The 19,081-nt window shown below is 45.3% G+C and overlaps 1 protein-coding gene and 1 long non-coding RNA gene across 3 annotated transcripts in view; one reads left to right on the top strand and one right to left on the bottom strand.

Annotated features, from left to right (window-relative positions):
• The first annotated feature begins 2,803 nt into the window (after nt 1–2,803).
• On the top strand, nt 2,804–7,478 carry LOC142588321 (uncharacterized). Its single transcript, XR_012829701.1, has 2 exons — nt 2,804–4,452; nt 6,477–7,478. It is a non-coding gene; the product is annotated as an uncharacterized LOC142588321 (long non-coding RNA).
• The window catches only part of pall (F-box protein pallbearer), a 30,120-nt gene continuing 17,977 nt past the window's right edge, over nt 6,939–19,081 (bottom strand). Inside the window, exons 4-6 of one of the 2 annotated variants that reach the window (XM_075699920.1) lie at nt 17,751–17,846; nt 10,076–10,215; nt 6,939–9,154 (exon numbers count right to left, since the gene is read on the bottom strand). In XM_075699920.1, coding sequence (XP_075556035.1) covers nt 8,663–9,154; nt 10,076–10,215; nt 17,751–17,846 — 728 coding nt within the window. In that variant the 3' untranslated portion in view covers nt 6,939–8,662. The remainder of the gene's footprint in view (nt 9,155–10,075; nt 10,216–17,750; nt 17,847–19,081) is intronic. The other variant, XM_075699921.1, reaches the window with a different exon arrangement.

Raw genomic sequence — 19,081 nt, 5'->3', positions numbered from 1 at the left:
CTGGTGGACTTTTTTTCTTCAATTGCCTTTGGCTGTGCCTGCCTTGTGAGATACTGGCCGGTATCATCCTAAAGCGACACTAAAGAAAAAGGTAACTTAGCTGTATTAGCAAATTAGCTTTCTACAGTAACAAAAAAAGCCACTCTTACTATGAGAGGAGGCCTAATAAGCCAGAAAAAGATGCAAGAATGTATGATGGGTAGTGACTCTGCCTTGGAAGTTTGTGCACCATCTTTACATGGCATCACGGATTTCTTCACCAGCTGCTTGGGGCTAGTTGATCGTTTATTGGTAAAGATGGACTTGATTGCATTCTAAAGAAGTGAAAGACTTCACTTGGCTAGTTTCAAGATTTATTAATCCACAATGATTCAAATGCAAGAAAGAAAAACTGCAGTCCATGAAATTCCACGTATGCACCGGTAATGGAGTCTAAATTTTAAAAATTGAACTTTGATCATCATTTCCTTTTGTAGTAACCTATTGCCATGAAATTAATAAAAATATGCCTTTTAAAGGATAGCAGTCCAAGAAGTCCTCTCTCTTTTTCTATTTGGTGCCCTGCTAGCACAGCAGCAATATCTCCTGTTGCACACTAAAATTATGCGTTGGAAGGAGAGAAGGAAATAAACCAGGCTGAACCCACCTGGCTACCCTGCTCTGGGGAAAGGGAACAAAAGGATGAGGAGAGAAGAAAATTTCGCAGCATGCATGCTCGAGCATTCATCATTCAATCGCAAGCGATCTGTCTGCAGGGAAGTTGACACGTGAGGCTTCACGCACCCTAGAGAGAGAAGTATATGCTGGTTGGGGGGGGGGGGGGGGGATCTGGAGGACAATCCTTATTGCTGTCCCCCAGATATTTGGACCTTGCCGTTGGGTGCAGGAGTTGGCCGAGGTTGAGGAGGACTTTGCGATGAAAACTGGAGGTTTATTTACAGGGAGAGTACCAAGAAATTAAAAGTCATTACGGGCCGGCAGCAACTCCGACGCTGCGGCCCGTGGCAGGAAGCTCAAAGGAGTTGAATGAATGAATGCTCCCTTGCTGCTCCCGGTCTCTGGCTTTTAAGCCCTTCGGTGTCTCGAAGTCACGTCACGTTCGGCCAATCGGCGAGCCCGCTCAGGTGACGCCATTTTCGGCCAATCGGCGAGCCCGCTCAGGTGTCGTCATTTTCGGCCAATGGTAGGCGCCCGTGCGATTGTGTCACACCCGGCGCCGAGGGTCGCTCCTTGGGCCCCAATTGTCCGAGTGCTTACTTCTCTCTGCGGTATTGCCTTTCCGGCTTGCAAGCGCAGTCACAATAGACGGATGGGGCGATTGCTGCCAGGGCTTCACGGTGCATTACAGCCGTCTTGCCTTGGGACCCATGTTACCTGGAACCGTGCCAGGCTCCCGCTACACTTTCGGGAAGAGTCAAGCAGTGAATAGCTGCGCCTGCGGCGCACGAGGTAGGGGACGCCAACTCGTTTGCACATGCCGCGCCTCGGGAAAGGGTATATGTGCTTCTGCGCTCCTTAATTAGCTGTGGCGCGATTCGATGTGGTCTGGTGAACTCGAAGGAGGCTCAGGAAAAGGTCCCGTATCTAACAATGCATGGTGAAGGGGAAGCAGAGAGAGATCAGCTGGATGTGGGGAGAACGGAAAATCGATTCTTAGGTGCAGCGTCCGATGCTGGACGCCTCTGACGTGATCGCTGCGCCGTAGCGCGTCTGGTGGGAAAGCGTCCCCTGCGATGTGTGCCGTACTGCTGGCGAGGAGTCGTGCGTCTGCGTGGTGCTCCCAAGCGAGATAGAGGACGATCCCATCGAGGCGTCAGCCCCATGATCGCGTCCGCCTTCATGGCGCATCGCGGCCCGGCTGTCCGTGCCGATCACGCCGTTTGACTCGCGTAGATCGTTTCTCCCTCCGAGACACCCGAGTTCTTTGGTTCGTTCCGCTTGCTCAGGCGCACGTTTCGTCTTTGTGTGACTCAAGAGCATGCCGAGCGAATGAGTGGGCGGTGCGAACGGGGTGCGATAACGCTATATCGTTTCCACTTGAAGGCGAAGCTTAAGCGTCCTCCAATTTGTGTTGTAAAGGGTGCACCTTTGTCTAAGAGTGTACACTTTAAAAAGCAGTTGTACCCTTCGGGGTGTATATTTGCCACACAACGATAATCGTCATCTGTCTTGCTTGCGTCTCCTTTCCTGGAAACGCTGCGCTCCTTAATTTCCTGTGGAGAATGCTCTTGCTGACAACGCGCGTGCCGCTCGTGACTTGGAAGTACCGGGCTCGCAGCGTTAAAGAAAGGAAATGCGGGAAAGACAGATGACGGTTATTGTTGTGCGACAAATATAGACGCGAAAGGATGCAACTGTTTGTAGAGAGTGTAGTCGCAGGCTGGGTTCGCTTTCTCGGCGATGTCGAGCGTTCAGACGCCGACTCGCGTTCCCTGGACTGAAACTCGGGATCCTCGACTCGGCGTCGTCTCCCACCGCGCCGAAGCCGCAGCTTCGGCGCGGTGTTCCAGATCAGCGCGGCAGCGACGCATCGCTTCTCGCTTGGCAGTAAGGCGCTCCTCCTGCTCTTCCTGGTAAGCCGCTTCTTCAGGCGACCGGACTTTCTTCAGTCTCCCATGGCAGCAGCACGTACGCACGGAGTAGAGGAGGCGCGAGGTGTGTCGTCGCGCTAGGGTGCCTCGATGTGCACGCTCTCCTCCGCCGCCGTGCAGGCGCGCGCATGCACCGACTGTTCCGAGCTTTTCCTCTCTTGTGACGTCACGAATCCGCCCTACGCGCGTGGGCTGCGAGGAGGTTACGTGGCTCGATGCTCTCGCAGATGGCTGCTGGGCAACGCGAGGCGGCGCACAGCTGGGCTAAGTTGTCTGGTAACGCTCCACGGCGGAGCTTAATGCTTAAACAGCTCCGCTGCTAAAAAAGAGATGATGATGCAATAACTGGACTGGTATGCGAGCGAGCAGTCAGACTAACTGAAAGGTCAATGTTAAAAAAGGCTACAATCAAGGATAATTTATTGTTAATAAAGAATTTAGAGAAACCAAGTTAGGTGAAATGAATGCAGATTTGATATCTAGAATAAAGGTACACTATTGCCCTGCAGGGCAATTGGCAGGGAGCGCTAGCGCACATCCGCTCCCGAAGGCTTCTTCGTCGTTTTCGGCTTGAACTCACGCGCGCGTTGTGTTTGGAACTGCACCTAATTTAACCACACGATTTTTGGCCAATCCGCCACTGTGGTATGTGCCGCGGCCACTCAGGACAACAACAACAACAAGTTTCGTTTCTTGTTGGCCTCCTGAGCTCTAATGGAAAGTCACACCGCATTCAAGACTGATTTTCTTGTCCGCCGTGATTGTGTGTCGCAAACATCGGACACGCAGCGAAGCCAGCGATCAGTTCGGTGGCAACACATCGACGCAGCCTAGTGCCTTCGGGACTGCGTTTCATCAGCAAAAGTAAATGTTAGCTGTTAAAATGCGAACTTCCGAAAAGGAGCCGTTGTCACCCTTTCATCCGAATACTGGCGAACGACGTCGTTGACGAAACGCGCAACATTCGGCCTCTTGCCCGGTGGTCTGATGTCAAAAGCTTGCTTGAATCAAGGAGGCCTAAAAAAATTGCTGGAGTTGAGATGAAGCTATACATTCCGACAGAATTACCTGTCTGGTTCGGAAATTGTTTGGGACTTTCAGACTGACTCCGACCAAGTAAGTGAATTTTGTTAGCCCGACGTTTCGGAGCCAGTTCGGGTCCTTCTTCAGGGATGGCGGTGCGACGTTTCGAAAGTGAAGTCGAACCGCCGGCATCTTACCATAGGCAAGAAGACTAAAAACAATCGCACGCACCCTTTGGGGTGTATATTTGCCACACAACGATAATCGTCATCTGTCTTGCCCGCATTTCCCTTCATTAACGCTGCGAGCCCTGGTACTTCCAATTCACGAACGGCATGCACGTTATTAGCATGGCAGAACATTCTCGACAGGAAAGTAACGAGCGCAGCGTTTTCAAGAAAGGAAATGCGGGTGAGACAGATGACGATTATCGTTGTGTGGCAAATATTCACCCTAAAGGGTGCAACTGTTTTTAGAGTGTAGCAGATCCGTGGAGTGCATTTAGCGGCGGAGCTGTTCCCTATCAAGGAGGTTTAACACATTTTTATTTTAAATGTTCTTGGAGGTCATGTTATACACTAAAACGTCTGGAGTGGAGGTGGCTCACCGAGCGTGAAGCTAGTCGCCGCCATCTTACTCGGGGCCCGCGCCGCCGTGGTTAGTCGTCGTAGCAGAGCACGGAGTGTGCTGCCGCGCTGCTCTGATGGTATTTAGTGATAGTGGCATGCGTCTCTGGAGCATTGCGGCACCTCTGTAGGCCGTGGTGAAATCGTGCATTGCTTCCGGCTGAACAAATCGACTTAAGAAGATGCCGGGGCCCGGGAATAACATTTCACCCGTAAGTACATGTTTCTGTTTGTTTGCTTACGGCCGCCTGCATGCCTGTATGGTGTGCGTTTTCTTCAGTTTGGAACCATTGGGAAGATACACGTACATGATGTACTACATTACGCGTGTCTAGATGTTAAATTTACGCCTTGAATACTCAATGGCGCGTCGCTGCGTGTGGTTGGGCTGGGATGTCACCACTAGCTTCAGCGCGCTCGAGTTCTGCTCAAGTACGAGTGTGGTCGGATTGTACGTACCACTTTGTGTCTACATTCTACATGTAATAGGACATAAGCATAAGGGCGCTTATGTGCCGAGCATTAGGTACTATTGGGTACGCGAAATGTTTTGCCTTTAATCTGCCCAAAATTGCATAATTTGCGAAGTTAAGACATTTGGTAGCTTTATAAACGATTAGAAACAGCTTAAACCAATAAAAAAAATGATCAGAGAGAATATCCATAGAGACACATATATGCTCCATAGAAAATGCATGGGAACTGAAATTCGGGGTTGGCCACCCACAAATATCAAGTTGGCTCACCCACAAATTTCACGTTGGCCTAACGGGCCGACCCGCGGCAGAGGTGAAGCAGGCGTTAAGCACTCCCCCTACGTGGGGCGATCCCGAAGATAGTACGATGCCGGGCCGACCCGCGGCAGAGGAGCAGGCGTTAAGCACACCCCATACGTGGGCCGATCCCGGAGATAGTGTGCAATGTCGGACCGACGTTCGCCATTAAGGGTCCCACATACATAGCTTCTCAATATTTTTTCAAAAAGAAATTGCCGAAAATCGGCAAGCTTAAGAACAATATAAGCACGAAGTTTACAAATCCTTAACATAGCACCAAAACCTAGCTGTGAACTTCATCAGTTAGAGCATCTCAAGCGGACAAATTTGACATATAAATTTGCATCTTGTGTGACATTGTTACAATGATCACAAGGTCTTGCACAAGTCCTACTCACAAATTTACGGCAAGTTTCAGAGTGGTGTACAATATGTATCTATTATGTGCTCTTTACATAATTGTGATATTGTTTTATTGTTCATTTACAGAGTTTCGAAAAAGTTTCGAAAGAACTTCATTCTTTCAATTTTGCAATATTTAACAATTTTTGTAAAAAAATCCGGCAGCCAAAATCGGAAATCCACATCCAAGTCACTAGGTTCGAACTTTTGCTATTAAATGCAACAAAACATCAAATTCAGTGCAGTGGTTGCTGAGAAATTTGATTTCTACGTTCCCATATATTTAGATCAGTTCTATCCGCCCTAATTTAGACACCAGAGCTTAACTTGCATATTTTCAACTCATATTTTTTTAATTTTTTGCAGAACCCTAGAAAAATATAGTGGCAAGCTTTAGAGTCCCCTAAATAATGTAATATAATAATTTTTCTACAAAGTCGTTTCACTTTCATTTCACAGGAACCTGCTTATTATGCTGTCACATCGCGACATAATAAGTGGTTGTGTGGGAACAGGACGTAGCGACATTTCGACACTCGCCCGGTCACCTCCTGTGCTGCTATACGTTGCAAGTGCCAATGTAGCAGCATAGCAGACAATCAAGCGAGCGCGAACGAGTGTCAAAGCATCATAATGTTCTGTTTCCACGTGACCGCCTATCATGACGTCATGACCAAGTATAAATGGAACCGATGCTGGCTGTAGAAAAGTGATCATATTAAATATTTAAGGCACTGTGAGGCTTGCCAGTATTTCTTCCAGGGTTTAGAAGTCCAGTGCCTTCATTTAATGCAGGAAATGCTCATGACTCAGGGAATATACTGTTCAAGTGTGGAAGCTTGAGCGAGTTGGCAATAGTTTATTTCATTGGTGTTCAGAGTGCATACATACCACTGGAAATAAGGCTCAAGCAGAGTTAAAGAACAGCAATGTTTCACCCATGTCCGTGTGCACTGCGAACACCGTCAAAATTAATTGAATACATTGACAGTGTTTATTTTTGCATGCATGGAATTCACATTTATTTCTATAATGACACGAGTGTGTTCTGTTAACAGCTCTGCCCCAAGACCCTTTCGATACATGAGCAGCTGACGGAGTGGGCTGTTAAGCGTGCGTCAATCAATGGCAATAGTAGTTGCCAGGGGTATCTACCGCATTACAGGACTCATGCGCTGGGTAAAGAAAGGTGAAGAATTTTAATTCCAATTGGCAATAATACTTAACGCTTGCATGCTTTTGAAATAACCGTGAAAAGGCTTAATTCTTTTCAGCAGTTGTAAAAATGGCTGTGGCCGATGATTTCTCTGTGCCTACAACATAACCGCTGAAATTCTTGCGCACACCTCTTGCTGACAATTCAGCAAGATGGCGTTGTCTGTTTGCTTGCAGCATTTTATGTGTTTGTGTGTGTCCATTTCACAGTGCCGTCTTCCCAGTAAGGAGGCTCTGTTCTAGCTGGGAGCATATGCACCGCATGCTCGCACCTTAGTAGAGAAAGTGAGACATGTGATGCCATAATCGGTACATCTGGTCACTTTACCACTTTATTCAGAAGTAGCGCAGAAAAAGAAAGAGCAAATGAAGAACAATCGCTGTGACTGGGAAATTTTGTGCAAGAAACTGCGAACAGATGGCAACAAAAGAAAAATAGCAAGGAAAATTAATGAAAAAAGAAAAAAGAAAGAGAAAAAAAATGGGTAACACGCAGTTTCACAGTGTAGAACGAATTATGTATTCACATGGGAGTCAAAAGGAAAAGATGAATAGCATTTACATGTATGCCTCGTCTACAGTGACGGTTCACCTTAAAAATAGCATACATTTTTGTACAGAAACACTAGTCAACGCCAGCACGAGTACATTCCCATTCACAACATCATGTCAGGACCTCCCTTTGCAACAATTCATGAGACGGTTGTACCCTTTAGCAGCACATAATTGAACTGTTAGTTACCAATTACAGCAGATATCTGATAGCTTGAATTTCGGACATAACAGAGCAGTTACCGTGTAGCACAAAATGAACACGCTAAATCACAAGAACAAGTCAAACCAATTCCACCACAGTGCTGCTGCTTTATCGTGAACGAAGTGTAGGAGGAACTCTTTTAGGGGAAATTTGCAACACTCTAAAAGCTCAGCAATTTCAGTAGCAGACCATCTGTAAATGCTAAACACAGTGCTGGCTCGAATGATCACATGGACTCTGCATGAAAAGCGTGGTTAGTCTCCATCCCTTTTGCTGCCCTTTAAAAGGAACAACAGGAAAGAGAAAGAAAGGACGGTGTAGGAAGGAGGCTACACAGAAACATTACACCTTCAGTAGAGAAGATGTACATGGCAAGCTGAACACAAATGGGCCAATGTAAATCGCAGTACTTAAAAAATAGTATACAGAGCCTACAGACACAGCAAACAAAAGGCCAGACATCAGCTCTCCGCATTACAAGAAGTCTTTTGCTAACCGGCTGTGCTTTTCACAAAACATGTAACTAGCAACCCTTTCACAGTAAGGAATTGAAGGCAGCTAGTTATGACAGTTGCACAACAGCTTTGTTAACCACATGTATCAATGTAAGCAAGCATGCAAAGTGAGCCTTCAGAGGTAGCCAACATTCCCGACACTCAGTAACACGCTCACTAGGCAAGGCGGTTATTTGCAAATGTAGTGAAATTACTGGGCTTGAAACTCATTTGCTTGGATGGTTGCTTTACGAATACTGCTGCTATAGATTACATGTGCAAAGTATTACAGTCCCTAATCTGCTTCCTCAGGTTAATAGCGCACAATAACTGACTGCTCGTTCATATGAGTACTCCTATTGGCTCAAATGTTTGCAACAAGAACGAGCCAACAAGTATATATGTGACTATGTTATAATAATGTAAACCACATCAAGGTAACAGTGTGCACAGAAGTTAAAAATTTTGCATTACAAAAGTGTTTAGTGCCAGGGTGTTTTTCTGTCATCCGCCCAGTGCTTTGAACTGCAACATAGTGAACCGTACAGAAGACACGATCTTGCTTGGATTGCTTTCACAAACAAGAATGCAACTCAATTTCACGAGCCTGACATCTCGCAATATGCATGTGACACTTTGCAGCACTGTATATGCATCAAGAGAGTGCCACCCATAGCATTCACCATTTGCACGATAGGCAGAATGTCTAGCCTCCTTCTCTGCTGAAAGCACAGTGTTCTGTTTGGCAAACCATGTTGATAGGAACATGGGCCACTCATCAACATTTCGCTGCCCTAGCGTTCTTTGCCCTCCCTGTCCGCCGTGGCCTCTGACTCTCCACCTCGGCAGCAGCTTTGTCTTTGTTGGTGCATATGCGCTTCCGACTAGTCTCCGCATCAGGTAAGGCGAAACTGTTGTGCCGACGCTTGCTGCTGGCTGCAGCGGTTTCTCTAGTGGTGTTAGCCTTTGTGCCGCACCGAGGCCGCGTTGTCCTTTGAAGTGTGTCGGTGCCATCGGACTGGTCAGGTTCGTTGCCGTTGTTGCTGCCGACTACTACTCCGGTGTTGGAATTGTTCACCACTTGTTCTCGAAGACGGCTCACTTCTTCCAGCACGTCCGCAAATTCACGGTGCTGCTCGAGCAGCTTGCGGTTCAACTCATTGAGCTTGCCTTCTTGTTCAGCGAGACGGCTGCCTTGCTCCGCAACCAACTGTGCCTGATCATGCATCCGTTTATCCTGCTCGCACTGCTTCTTGGCGTGCGCAGTCAGCTGCAGGTGGGAACACAAAAGAGGTCAAATGAGTCAACCTTGACATGTGAGGCAGACTGTTCTACAGTGAACAGGACAGGACTTTACAGGCTGTTCAGCAGAGCAGTCAAAATAGGTGTGCTACTTTTCAAAGAATACTACAAAGTATTTGTTGGACAATTTTTGTCTGCACGCTGGTACTATTGGTATCCATTATACCCTGCCCAATCCATAGTTTTGGCGCTGTAAAGAATGTTTGTACACTGTTTAGCTTGTTGATGTCTGGACATGTATTAGCTTGTGTACGTACACACATACACTTTCCACAAGTTTGAGGTCATAGTTTCTCAGTTTTGTTTCCTTCAAATTTGCTCTATAATCTCTCACACCAAATGTGCCAATAGTGACAATACTGTTGTGGTGGCATGCAAGGAAACAATGAATTGTGAAAACAATAAACAAAATAAAAATCACAGAATCAGTGCAGTGTTTCGTCCTATATATTTTGTATTGTCTCATCCCATTTCAAATGACAACAAAATTACCCAGAGAATGTTACCCTGGCAATTTCTACAAAGTGACTTGCTTCTAATGCGTCTATCCATGATTAATTGCTGTACCTAAAGTAAAGATAAAACTTAGATATACAGAAAAAAGAACGAAAGTGTACCATTCTTTTTGTGTGTGTGATAAGAAGGATGCCAACCAAATGATTGCCCAGACGCAGCAGTATGCTTAAGTTTTTACATCATACAGCTTCAGAAACCTGAGGAAGCACCACACTGTTGCTAAACTGCGGCTCAAGTAGTCATAAGTCAGCGATGAAATAAAAAGAACTGAGCCATACTGACAATTGTTTGTTCGCTATGATGTGCAGCTGCAGAAAAGTTTATAGAGTTCCTGTCTCAGGTAACACCTGCTATCCAAAAGTGGATTTCTCACCTTGGACTTGCACTCCGTCAGTGACTTGCGGAGGCTCAAGTTGGTTGCACGCACTTGCTTCAGCTCCTCTGTCAAGCTCGAATGTGCGGCTGCATGCACACATGGTTTCTGTACCCGTCCTAAGATGGAGGTAGCAGTTGCTGCACAAAGGAGAACCGAATATGAGACCTGCCGTTGATGCTTCCAAAGCAACACGTTCGCTTTCCAAGTATGCTGCAAGGGCTATCAATAATTCTCTGGTGCAATGGCTCTTCAACTTCCATGCATCACAGAACCCCTGACCCTATTGCAGGTCAGTCAGGCTCCCCTAAAGTACATTTTACAGTGACTGCTGCTATGGGCCCCTCTCCCGGGATTGAAATGATGCCAGCGGTTGAGGCTACTGAAATCAGGTGCATACATAAAAGATGAAAATACATATTGCAAAGGCCCCAACACCTGAAGGCTTTCATTGTCGATCCGTGGTGTGCAAGGGCAGTGGTGTGCACTACAGGAAAGCCACGACAGCTGTCGCAAACACAATGCATTAAGTGCGCAGAGCACTGCACATGAATGTGTTTCACTTAGCCGTCGCCATTGGGCCCCAGCTGCTCTTCCACAACATTTAGATTTATGCTTTAGCAAGCTTTGTGATGGCTTTTGGGCATGCAACTTGTGGGGACTGCGTAGTCCAGTTCGCTGCAGCGCCATAGCGCAACATGTTTTGGGCATAGGAGCCGCATCGCGGCGAGATCGCTTTCGAACTCTGCGCACGCGGTCCATTGCTTTCCCTTTCTCTTGTTCCTCCGAGGGCGCCAAACAGCAGTGGGACCGTAAAACACTTGCTGCTGTCCATGCCCGAACGGTCCAGGGGCTCACCCGATTAGTCTGTTTGGGTGGGAATCCGCGGTTCCCTCTCTCCTGGTGGCTCAAGCCGACCGAAGAGCGGCAACGCAGGGAGAAGCTCTCGGACAGCGAAGCGGTGCGTACTGACTTCCAACTCTCCCGGTCACCCCTTGGGTTAGCCGATCTTGCCGGAGGTCCTAGATCCGAGGCGCTTGCGTACCTATTCGCTGCTCCTGGCCACGCCAAAGAGATGCGGCTCACTTGACGTGCGCAGTCGTACTGCGCCGAGTCGCCCTTGGAGGCTACTCCGAGCTGAAGGAACGTTGCCCTGGTACCACAGTTGTTCGGAGCCATCCTCCCGTGTAGCGGCGTGTTACCGCGTTTTCTGATACTGAATGTCACCCTTGACTTACGGAAGCTTCGGCTCACGGGCCCTGTGCCGATACAGGTGTAACAGTTATCATAAACGCCAAGGTGGTCGTCTAATAAACGCCTTCCTTGTACTCTGGGCCTTCTCCTTGCGGCGCTCTGTCTCGCTCCCAGAGGAGACCGAACGAGCATCTGCTTTGGGCACACGCTACACACGTAGCTGAGCTGATCGTACCCCTGAGGGGCTCGGATCCTCGGACCTCCGCGGTGGTCTAAGTGACTCCCGGCGGAGCACTGCTATAGACGGAGACCACGAACTTTTCATTACCTGGCGCTTCTGTCTTGGAACCCAATAAGAAGCAAAAAAGTGACAATAATGACTAGAAAAAAATGATGCCATAATGGAATACCTTCTTTAATTGTCTTTAACAAGCTCTGGCAACAGAGCTTTTGCCAGTTGTGCTTTATGGGACACACCAGCTGCATGATGGCGGACAGCAGACTAACACAAATGTAGGCTATTGACTGCTTTGCATTTTGGGTAATTTATGCATTTTGGGAAATCTTTCTTTCTCTTCAGTGCGAAAGCATGCACAGAGAAAGATATTCCATGACAAAATTATAACTTTTACGGTCATAGCAAAAGTTCTGCACATGACCACTTAGCGCTGCATTGGCTGACACAATTTGTCTAGGCGATTGTATAACACAATGGCAATCTCTGTCAGGCTGGCATTAAAAATGTGGCCAGTTAGTACAGGGCATCGCAAGCAAAGACATGTCAGAAATAGAATCGCCACAATCTTCAGGTCATGCTACTAATTTGGAGCAGCGTGTATATCGGAGGATTGAGATTTTGTGTTGGAAAACACTGACACAGATTCATGCTGCCCTGCAGGAAGTATGTGAGCAAGGGACTTTTGATCACAGCACAATTTCCCACTGGTCAGTGTGCTTTCTAAGGGACCAAAGCAGCATCGAACATGATCCCCGGTCATACCGTCTTCAAAGAGCGATGGATGACACATCAATCTACATTGTTACGGTGATGACTGAAGAAAATTGTCGGATGACCATAAAAGAGATAGTTCATGAAGCAGGCTTGTCATCATGCTGGTTAACCAGATCTCAATGACCCCCTTGCAGAAAAGGAATATCACTTAAAGATGGGTGCTCCATGTTCTGTCCCCCGACCAGAAAACGAGTACACACTGTACGGTGCGGGAACGGTCCAGGAACTTTTGAATAAATATAGCTGGGGAACTTCGTCCCACCAGCCATACATCCCAGATCCAAGTTCACCGGGTTTTGATCTCTTTCAAAAGTTATAAAATCAGTTAAAAGGCGTGTTACAAATGTGTGGATGAGCTATCAATGGACCTGACCCAAGTCATCCGACAGCTCCCAAAAATGGAGTTGCACATTTGTACAGTTGTCCCCAAATGCTGGCGGGCTCAGGAGGCGACTGCATTGAATGGCAATAAGGTAACTTTCATTCAATATTTATTTAGCACTCTTAACATTGTCAGTGGGCAGGACTTTTGTTATTAGCCTTGTACACCGTTGCCCATTTGCAGCTTCAAAGTTCATGATTGTGCGTCTGCAAATTCTATTCACTGTCTATGATAAACAAATATAGCTAACAGTACCCAAATACTAGTAATGTTTTCAAATCAGATTCTAGCATGAATACTATGCAAATTTTGGCACCAAATACTCCTTTCACGTTTACAGAAAGGAGAGGGGCAGGAAAAGAAAGTGCAAGAGTGGTCAAGTAGGGATACTGTGAAGCAGCTGGAAGTGGCAAGTTCGTGACAATTTGATTAAGGCTATGACAACAGGCACATTTTTAACAACTGAAGTGTAAAGTGTACGACTCTGTAACTCAATAAAAAAACAATTGCAATGCTATCAGCTGTAACTACTGAGCCATTTAAACAGGACAAATTGAAACACATGAATAATTTGTGAAAACAACTTTTTCAAAACCTACATGAAGCAGGTAAAAAAAAAGGGTAGGCGACCCTAATCTTTGATTCAGGTGTCTCTTATGGCACTTGCACCTCGGTGTTGGTTTTTGTTAGGTTAAGCAAGCGAACGTCTTTCCCCTGGCACAATATGCGGGTGAGGAGGAAGCGCAATGCAGGGCACCTGGCAGGGTTTAGCCCCCTAATGAGCGATGCACGAAGCGCACTTTATTTGCCCTCTCCAGTGCCGACGTCAAAGCATGTAATGAGCACACGCACGCAGCTGTTGCGAGCAAGCGAGCAGGTGAGCGCCAGAATAGGAGAAGCGAGAGAGGAGGGAGTGACGTCACATCCGCTCTGCTAGGCAGATGCTCAGTCTATGCCAGGCAATTGTTTTCCGTTAATTAGCCAGTTAAATATCATGCCACCTTCTTGTCAGTGACGTCATTAGTAACGTCATTACTTCTGCTTTCTACTTCCGGGTTTCCAGGAATTTCATCAAAGTCGTGCTCACGTGGCGGGTCTCTAAAGTATACGATTCTGTGCTTTCGTGTGTGGTAATTAGTGATTTCTAATCAATTCTAGTTATTCCAGACACTTCAGTAACTCAAATTTTAACTAAACTTTAGCTCTGATATCATATCTATTATGAAACCCATGAATCTTGCACTTTACTATTTTTTTTCTGATTTATTTTGAGTTTATTTATTTATTTATTCATATACCCTAAAGGCCTATTCGGGCATTACATAGGGGGGGGAGCCAGTTACAATTAAAAACACGTAAAAAAAAGAACATTGGTAAGATACAGTGACACAATTATATACAGAAAGAATAACATACGCAAGTAAGCACTCAACACAGAAATAATCACACATTTAGAAAAACCTTCAACTTGTTAACAAAAACATCATGGTTAATGGCAGATACAATGTCCCTCGGTAGTTTATTCCAATGATATATTGCCAAAAGTAATGGTGAATGACGGTACAGATTAGTGCGAGCAAAAAGGGGTTGCACTTTAAATGGGTGATCAAAACGCTGAAAAATACTATGAGCCGCATTGATGTAAGATTCGCGGAACGGGGATCTACTATGATAAAGCGCGTGAAAATGTGATAACGATGTTATTAGTCGGCGGTTTTGAAGCGAGGGCAATGAAAGTGATTCCTTGATATCCGTAACACTGTAGTTTCGCGAGAATTTTTTGTGATATATCTTGCTGCTTTATTTTGTATTGCTTCGAGCTGATCGATCAGATAGGTCTGATGTGGATTCAAAATAATGGATGCGTACTCTACCTTTGAACGAAAAAGCGAACAAAGTTATAAAGTTTCGTCCCTGGTCATCTCTGGAGGTGAACTGGAAGTGCTACGCAAGCAAGAAGAGTGTCACTCAATAATCATGGCACTAAAAAAACTAAATTTGAGGGTTTCATGTGCCAAACCCAAGGTATGATTATGAGGCACGCCATAGTGGGGGGGATCCAGGTCCCTTTTGACCACCTGGGGTTCTCCAATGTGCACCCAAAGCATGGTACCATGGGCGTTTCTGCATTTTGCCCCCACTGAAATGCTGCTGCAGATGAAGTAGGTAACCATCGCAAGTAAATTGAGAAATAATAGTCAAACCTTGAAAAAATGAACATGGATACAATGAAGTGAATGTAAAATATTTCTCGTAAATATCTGCGTGCAAGAAATATACGCTTATACTGAAAATAAAGTATTATAACAAAGTATTTTCGTATCGAATGTGACTTCATTATAATAAGATTTGACTGTATATCATGGTTGTCAGCCTCAGACACTTTAACAGGTGTAGTTTACAAAATTGCGATATGCAGTATCTCTTTTTTCATGACCTATTTGCGATTTGTAAATTTCTTGCTTCATTTATTTTTCAAGCTTTACCGATTTATAGCAATTTTTGTGAAAGACCTTGAGGCCGTAAATCAAAAATATTGATCTGGTTAGTCAAAGGTCTGCATAAACAATGAATAGTTGACGTCAAGTGCAGCAGCTGATTGCAAAACACCTTGCGAAACTTGTTACGATGGCTTCTTTTCAGTCATCGGACGATGCTATGGCTTCTCACATGGGTGACGCAGAGTCCCATTACTGGTCATGGAATGCTGGAAGCGTGCTAGAATTACCCCATCATGAAAAGGAGTGGCCAAACAAGCAATCTCACCTTTCTTTAGTGCTTACGGTTAATTCAATCCATATTGGCATCTTGACAGGACAGATAAAGGATGACAACAGGAGGATGATTGACATTTTTTTACAAACAAGATTTGAAAGGAGGCAAAAAACCAAGAAAAATCTCCAGCAGTGTTTGCAAGGAGGGAAGGAATCTGGTTGGAATCGTGCCGTACAGATACATGCCGGAACTGAAAGAATGACAGAATTACTTGTAGTGGAGCTGCACCTAGGCGAGGTCGCATCATTAGTGCGTATGCCTCAATTTGCAACGAGCAGGGAAGAGAACAAAGCCTTTTGGAGTAACGTGACTGAAGCAGTTGGGAAGCTGGATGTCTGCGACAGTGTTGTTGTCGGAGGCGACCTGAACGGACTCACTGGAGCCAGAAATGACGCCCTTGGGGCACACGGCTGTGTGTTAGCGAATGAAGGGTTGGCAAAGACATCTCCCTGGCACAGGAATTCGCAGTGGTCAACTCATCCTCCACCTAGCGGGTATAGTACCCTATTAGTTATGCAAGTGGAGGGCAGAACACAGAAGGATCTCAAGGTAATCAACAAATGTAAGATCACTCTACATTAACATGTGGCACAGCAATCACCAGGCAGTTTTTGTAGACCACTGAATAAAAAATTAAAAAGAGAAACACCAAGGGAGTAAGGCAGGATAAAACTATGCAGATCCCATGCACTTTTTTGAGTTTATGTCAAGTGAAGCTTTTGTAAAGCAGTTAATGAAGTGCTATAAGCTTGCCAATTTCATTCCTGCATCTTTAGCATCAAAGAAACTAGCAACCACGCATGTGCTCTCGCGTTCCCGTGCTACGCATTGTGACAACTCTTACATTGTGTTGTATTTCTTCACTTCTTATTTATTTTAAACGTACTGCCCACTTCTTGGCCAATCCTCTGTTGTGGGTATGAGCCATAGTATGGAATTCATCATCCTCTACATGTGATTGCAGCCTAATAGTTAGGAAAGTAGGCATAGAAAGGTAAGAAAGGTTATATATTTTTGTTATACATATATTTGTTGCATTGAGGATATTTAAGTATAACTTATTTTATCAGAGTAATTCCGTAGGAAACAGGTTCACCAGCCTGGACACCTATAAGGGTACTAAAGACAGTAGTGCTGCCCTGTGTATGAACTATTTCAAAAGACAGCAGCAGCATCCAGCCAGCAGCCACGTTCAGGATGGCTGGGAGGGTTCTAAAAAAAAAAAAGCTTCGCTTTAAAGTGTTCCGAGTTTCACGCTGTCAAAGTAAGGTAGAGATTCAAGGAGCTGCCTCGAACAAGACACAAGCTTCCAAGATTTTCACACCTGTCTGCAAGAATGGTAGGAATGTAGAACTAATCAGGCATGGGAAGACTGAAGTGTTAGGAAAAATTTTTTTCACAAACTTTAGGAAAACAAAGCTGATGGTGTGAGAAAAGCCAGCAGGACCTACAAAGAAAAAGGACTACAAGGGAAGGGACTTGAGGACTTCAAATTTTACATGAAGATGAAGCAAACAAATAAAACAGTGCAGGCAATACCTGAGGGTACATAAAGAAATATACGAGAACCTGAAAGCAAACATAGGGTGGAAGAACAGTTCCAGGATTGCTATAAGCCAGAGGAAGATGACAAAGAAGGTCATCAACATCAAGGGAGTTGATGCATTGAAAAACTCGAAAGAAGTATGAAAATAGGGGAGGGATTTTCTACCATGACTGCACAATTTAGAGAATCGATATGAACAGAAGGACAGATTGCAGAATGTAAAAATTACACAAGTTAGAAGTTTATAAAGCACTGAAGGGATTAGTAATGTAGATTCCTTCAGACCAAGCAGAATTCCAAGCTGAAGCATGGATAGCAGTGAGAGAAAAAATTTATGTATTAAGTGATCTCCTGACAACAATTTATAAATAAGAATGGTTCCTAAACGAGTGGGGCAAAAGCATAATTGTTCTAGTCTACAGGCACAAGGTTGACAGTCAGAAAAGCAGGAACTGCAGAAGGATCAATATAGTTGCAACTGATCTTGGACAGACGGATGTGAGAAATTTCGAGCCAGTTGGTTTCCAGTGAAACACCACACAGAAAAAACACCTTGGAACACTCCAATGAAACTACTCTTCTGTGCAAGGTTGAAGGAAAATATCAAGGTGAAGTTGCAGTGCTGTGAGAAGTCTTTCAAGGAAAATACAAACAAAGGCTTGAGGAGGAGCAGAACCAAAACGAGTGCCTGTAAAATGAGAAATAACTTAAGCGAAGACCTAAGTTCGATGACATGATGATCAAGAGGACAAATCAGTTCAAGTACCTTGGTTGAATGGCAGACGAAGAAGGCAGCGAGGAAAGTGAGATGACCAGCAGAATCCCGGCAGGATGGAAGAGTTGGAAAGATGTTTCAGGTGTTCTGTGCAACAAGAAGATAAGGACCAAGTCGAGGGGGTAGACAGGGAGAATGGCCAACAATGCTGACTCTAATGAAGTATAGTACTCATAACTTGCAAGAGGCCAAAAATGAGGATGCCAAGACAGGTTTTCACACTGTCATGGGAAGACGACATCCGAGAGAAGGTAAATGTGGGGAACACAGAAGCAGGTGTTCAGGAGGAAAACCTCAGATGGTTTGGCCACAATATGAAAGTTGTATTGGCAAGAAGGCAATGGCAACTGCCTCTGGGGAGAAGAGGAAGTGAGGCCAGCTAAGTGGACAATATTGTATCAAGGATAGTGGTTTTTCGAGGAGAGGATGGTGTTGGTGACTGACGTGGTAAAGTGGGATAAACTCACTGGTAGCTGATGAGACCAGATCATCAAATGTTAAAATTCTCAATCAAGACTTTAGTGCAGGCCCAAAGTATCCAATTCTTATTCACGAACCCAAATGTTTACATACGCTTCATACAATTAATTATTTATTTATGATACCCTCAGGGCCAAAGGGATTACAGAGGGGAGTGGTGGTAAAGTGGTTATAAAGCTTAGCCATAAATATAATTTTATCTGCTCTTGCTAAAACTGTTCCTCATTATTTCTTCTATGTTTTTTGCAATTCGCGAATACAAAATGCTGGTGCTTGTGTACAAACTTTGACAGGTAATGTTTTGAACAGGTTATTGCCCAATAAATTGCGTTTCGCTTCTACCCTTTAGGAACCTTGACAACCTCAGCTCATCATGCGTGATCATCACTCTTTGGCTTATGACGAGTCCACCTTACATGACATGGGTCTTGACGCTTTCCGATTGACTTGTGTGCAGAGGACGTCAAATTGTCATCTTTTTTTGCAACATAGATGGTGGCAGACAATCTACCATCATCACTTATACAGTTCACCTTGGTTAATTCAAAGCTGATGGGACTGGCGAAATTGATTGAATTATCCGGCAGGTTGAATAAAGCAAGATACAGAAAAAGCGTGAAAACACATTGCCGATTCGCTTAGCAGTATTTGCCCGATTTTAACACGCCTTCGAATCTGATGCGCACCCAATTTCAGAGCGCAGTTCTTAGGTGCCCGTTGCTGTGGTGAGCATCGGCCTAACTGAGCTAATGGTCAAAAGTAAATGCGGAGCACTGTGGCGGATTAACGAAATGAGGAGGAAAGCAGAGGAGGAGGGTGCAGCGGAACCACGGGGTGGAAAG

The sequence above is a fragment of the Dermacentor variabilis genome, chromosome 7 (genome assembly GCF_050947875.1).
Source record: "Dermacentor variabilis isolate Ectoservices chromosome 7, ASM5094787v1, whole genome shotgun sequence".
NCBI classification, from domain to species: Eukaryota; Metazoa; Arthropoda; class Arachnida; order Ixodida; family Ixodidae; genus Dermacentor; species Dermacentor variabilis.
The sequence above is the reverse complement of the archived record's forward strand: the minus strand, read 5'-3'. Positions and strand labels throughout refer to the sequence as shown.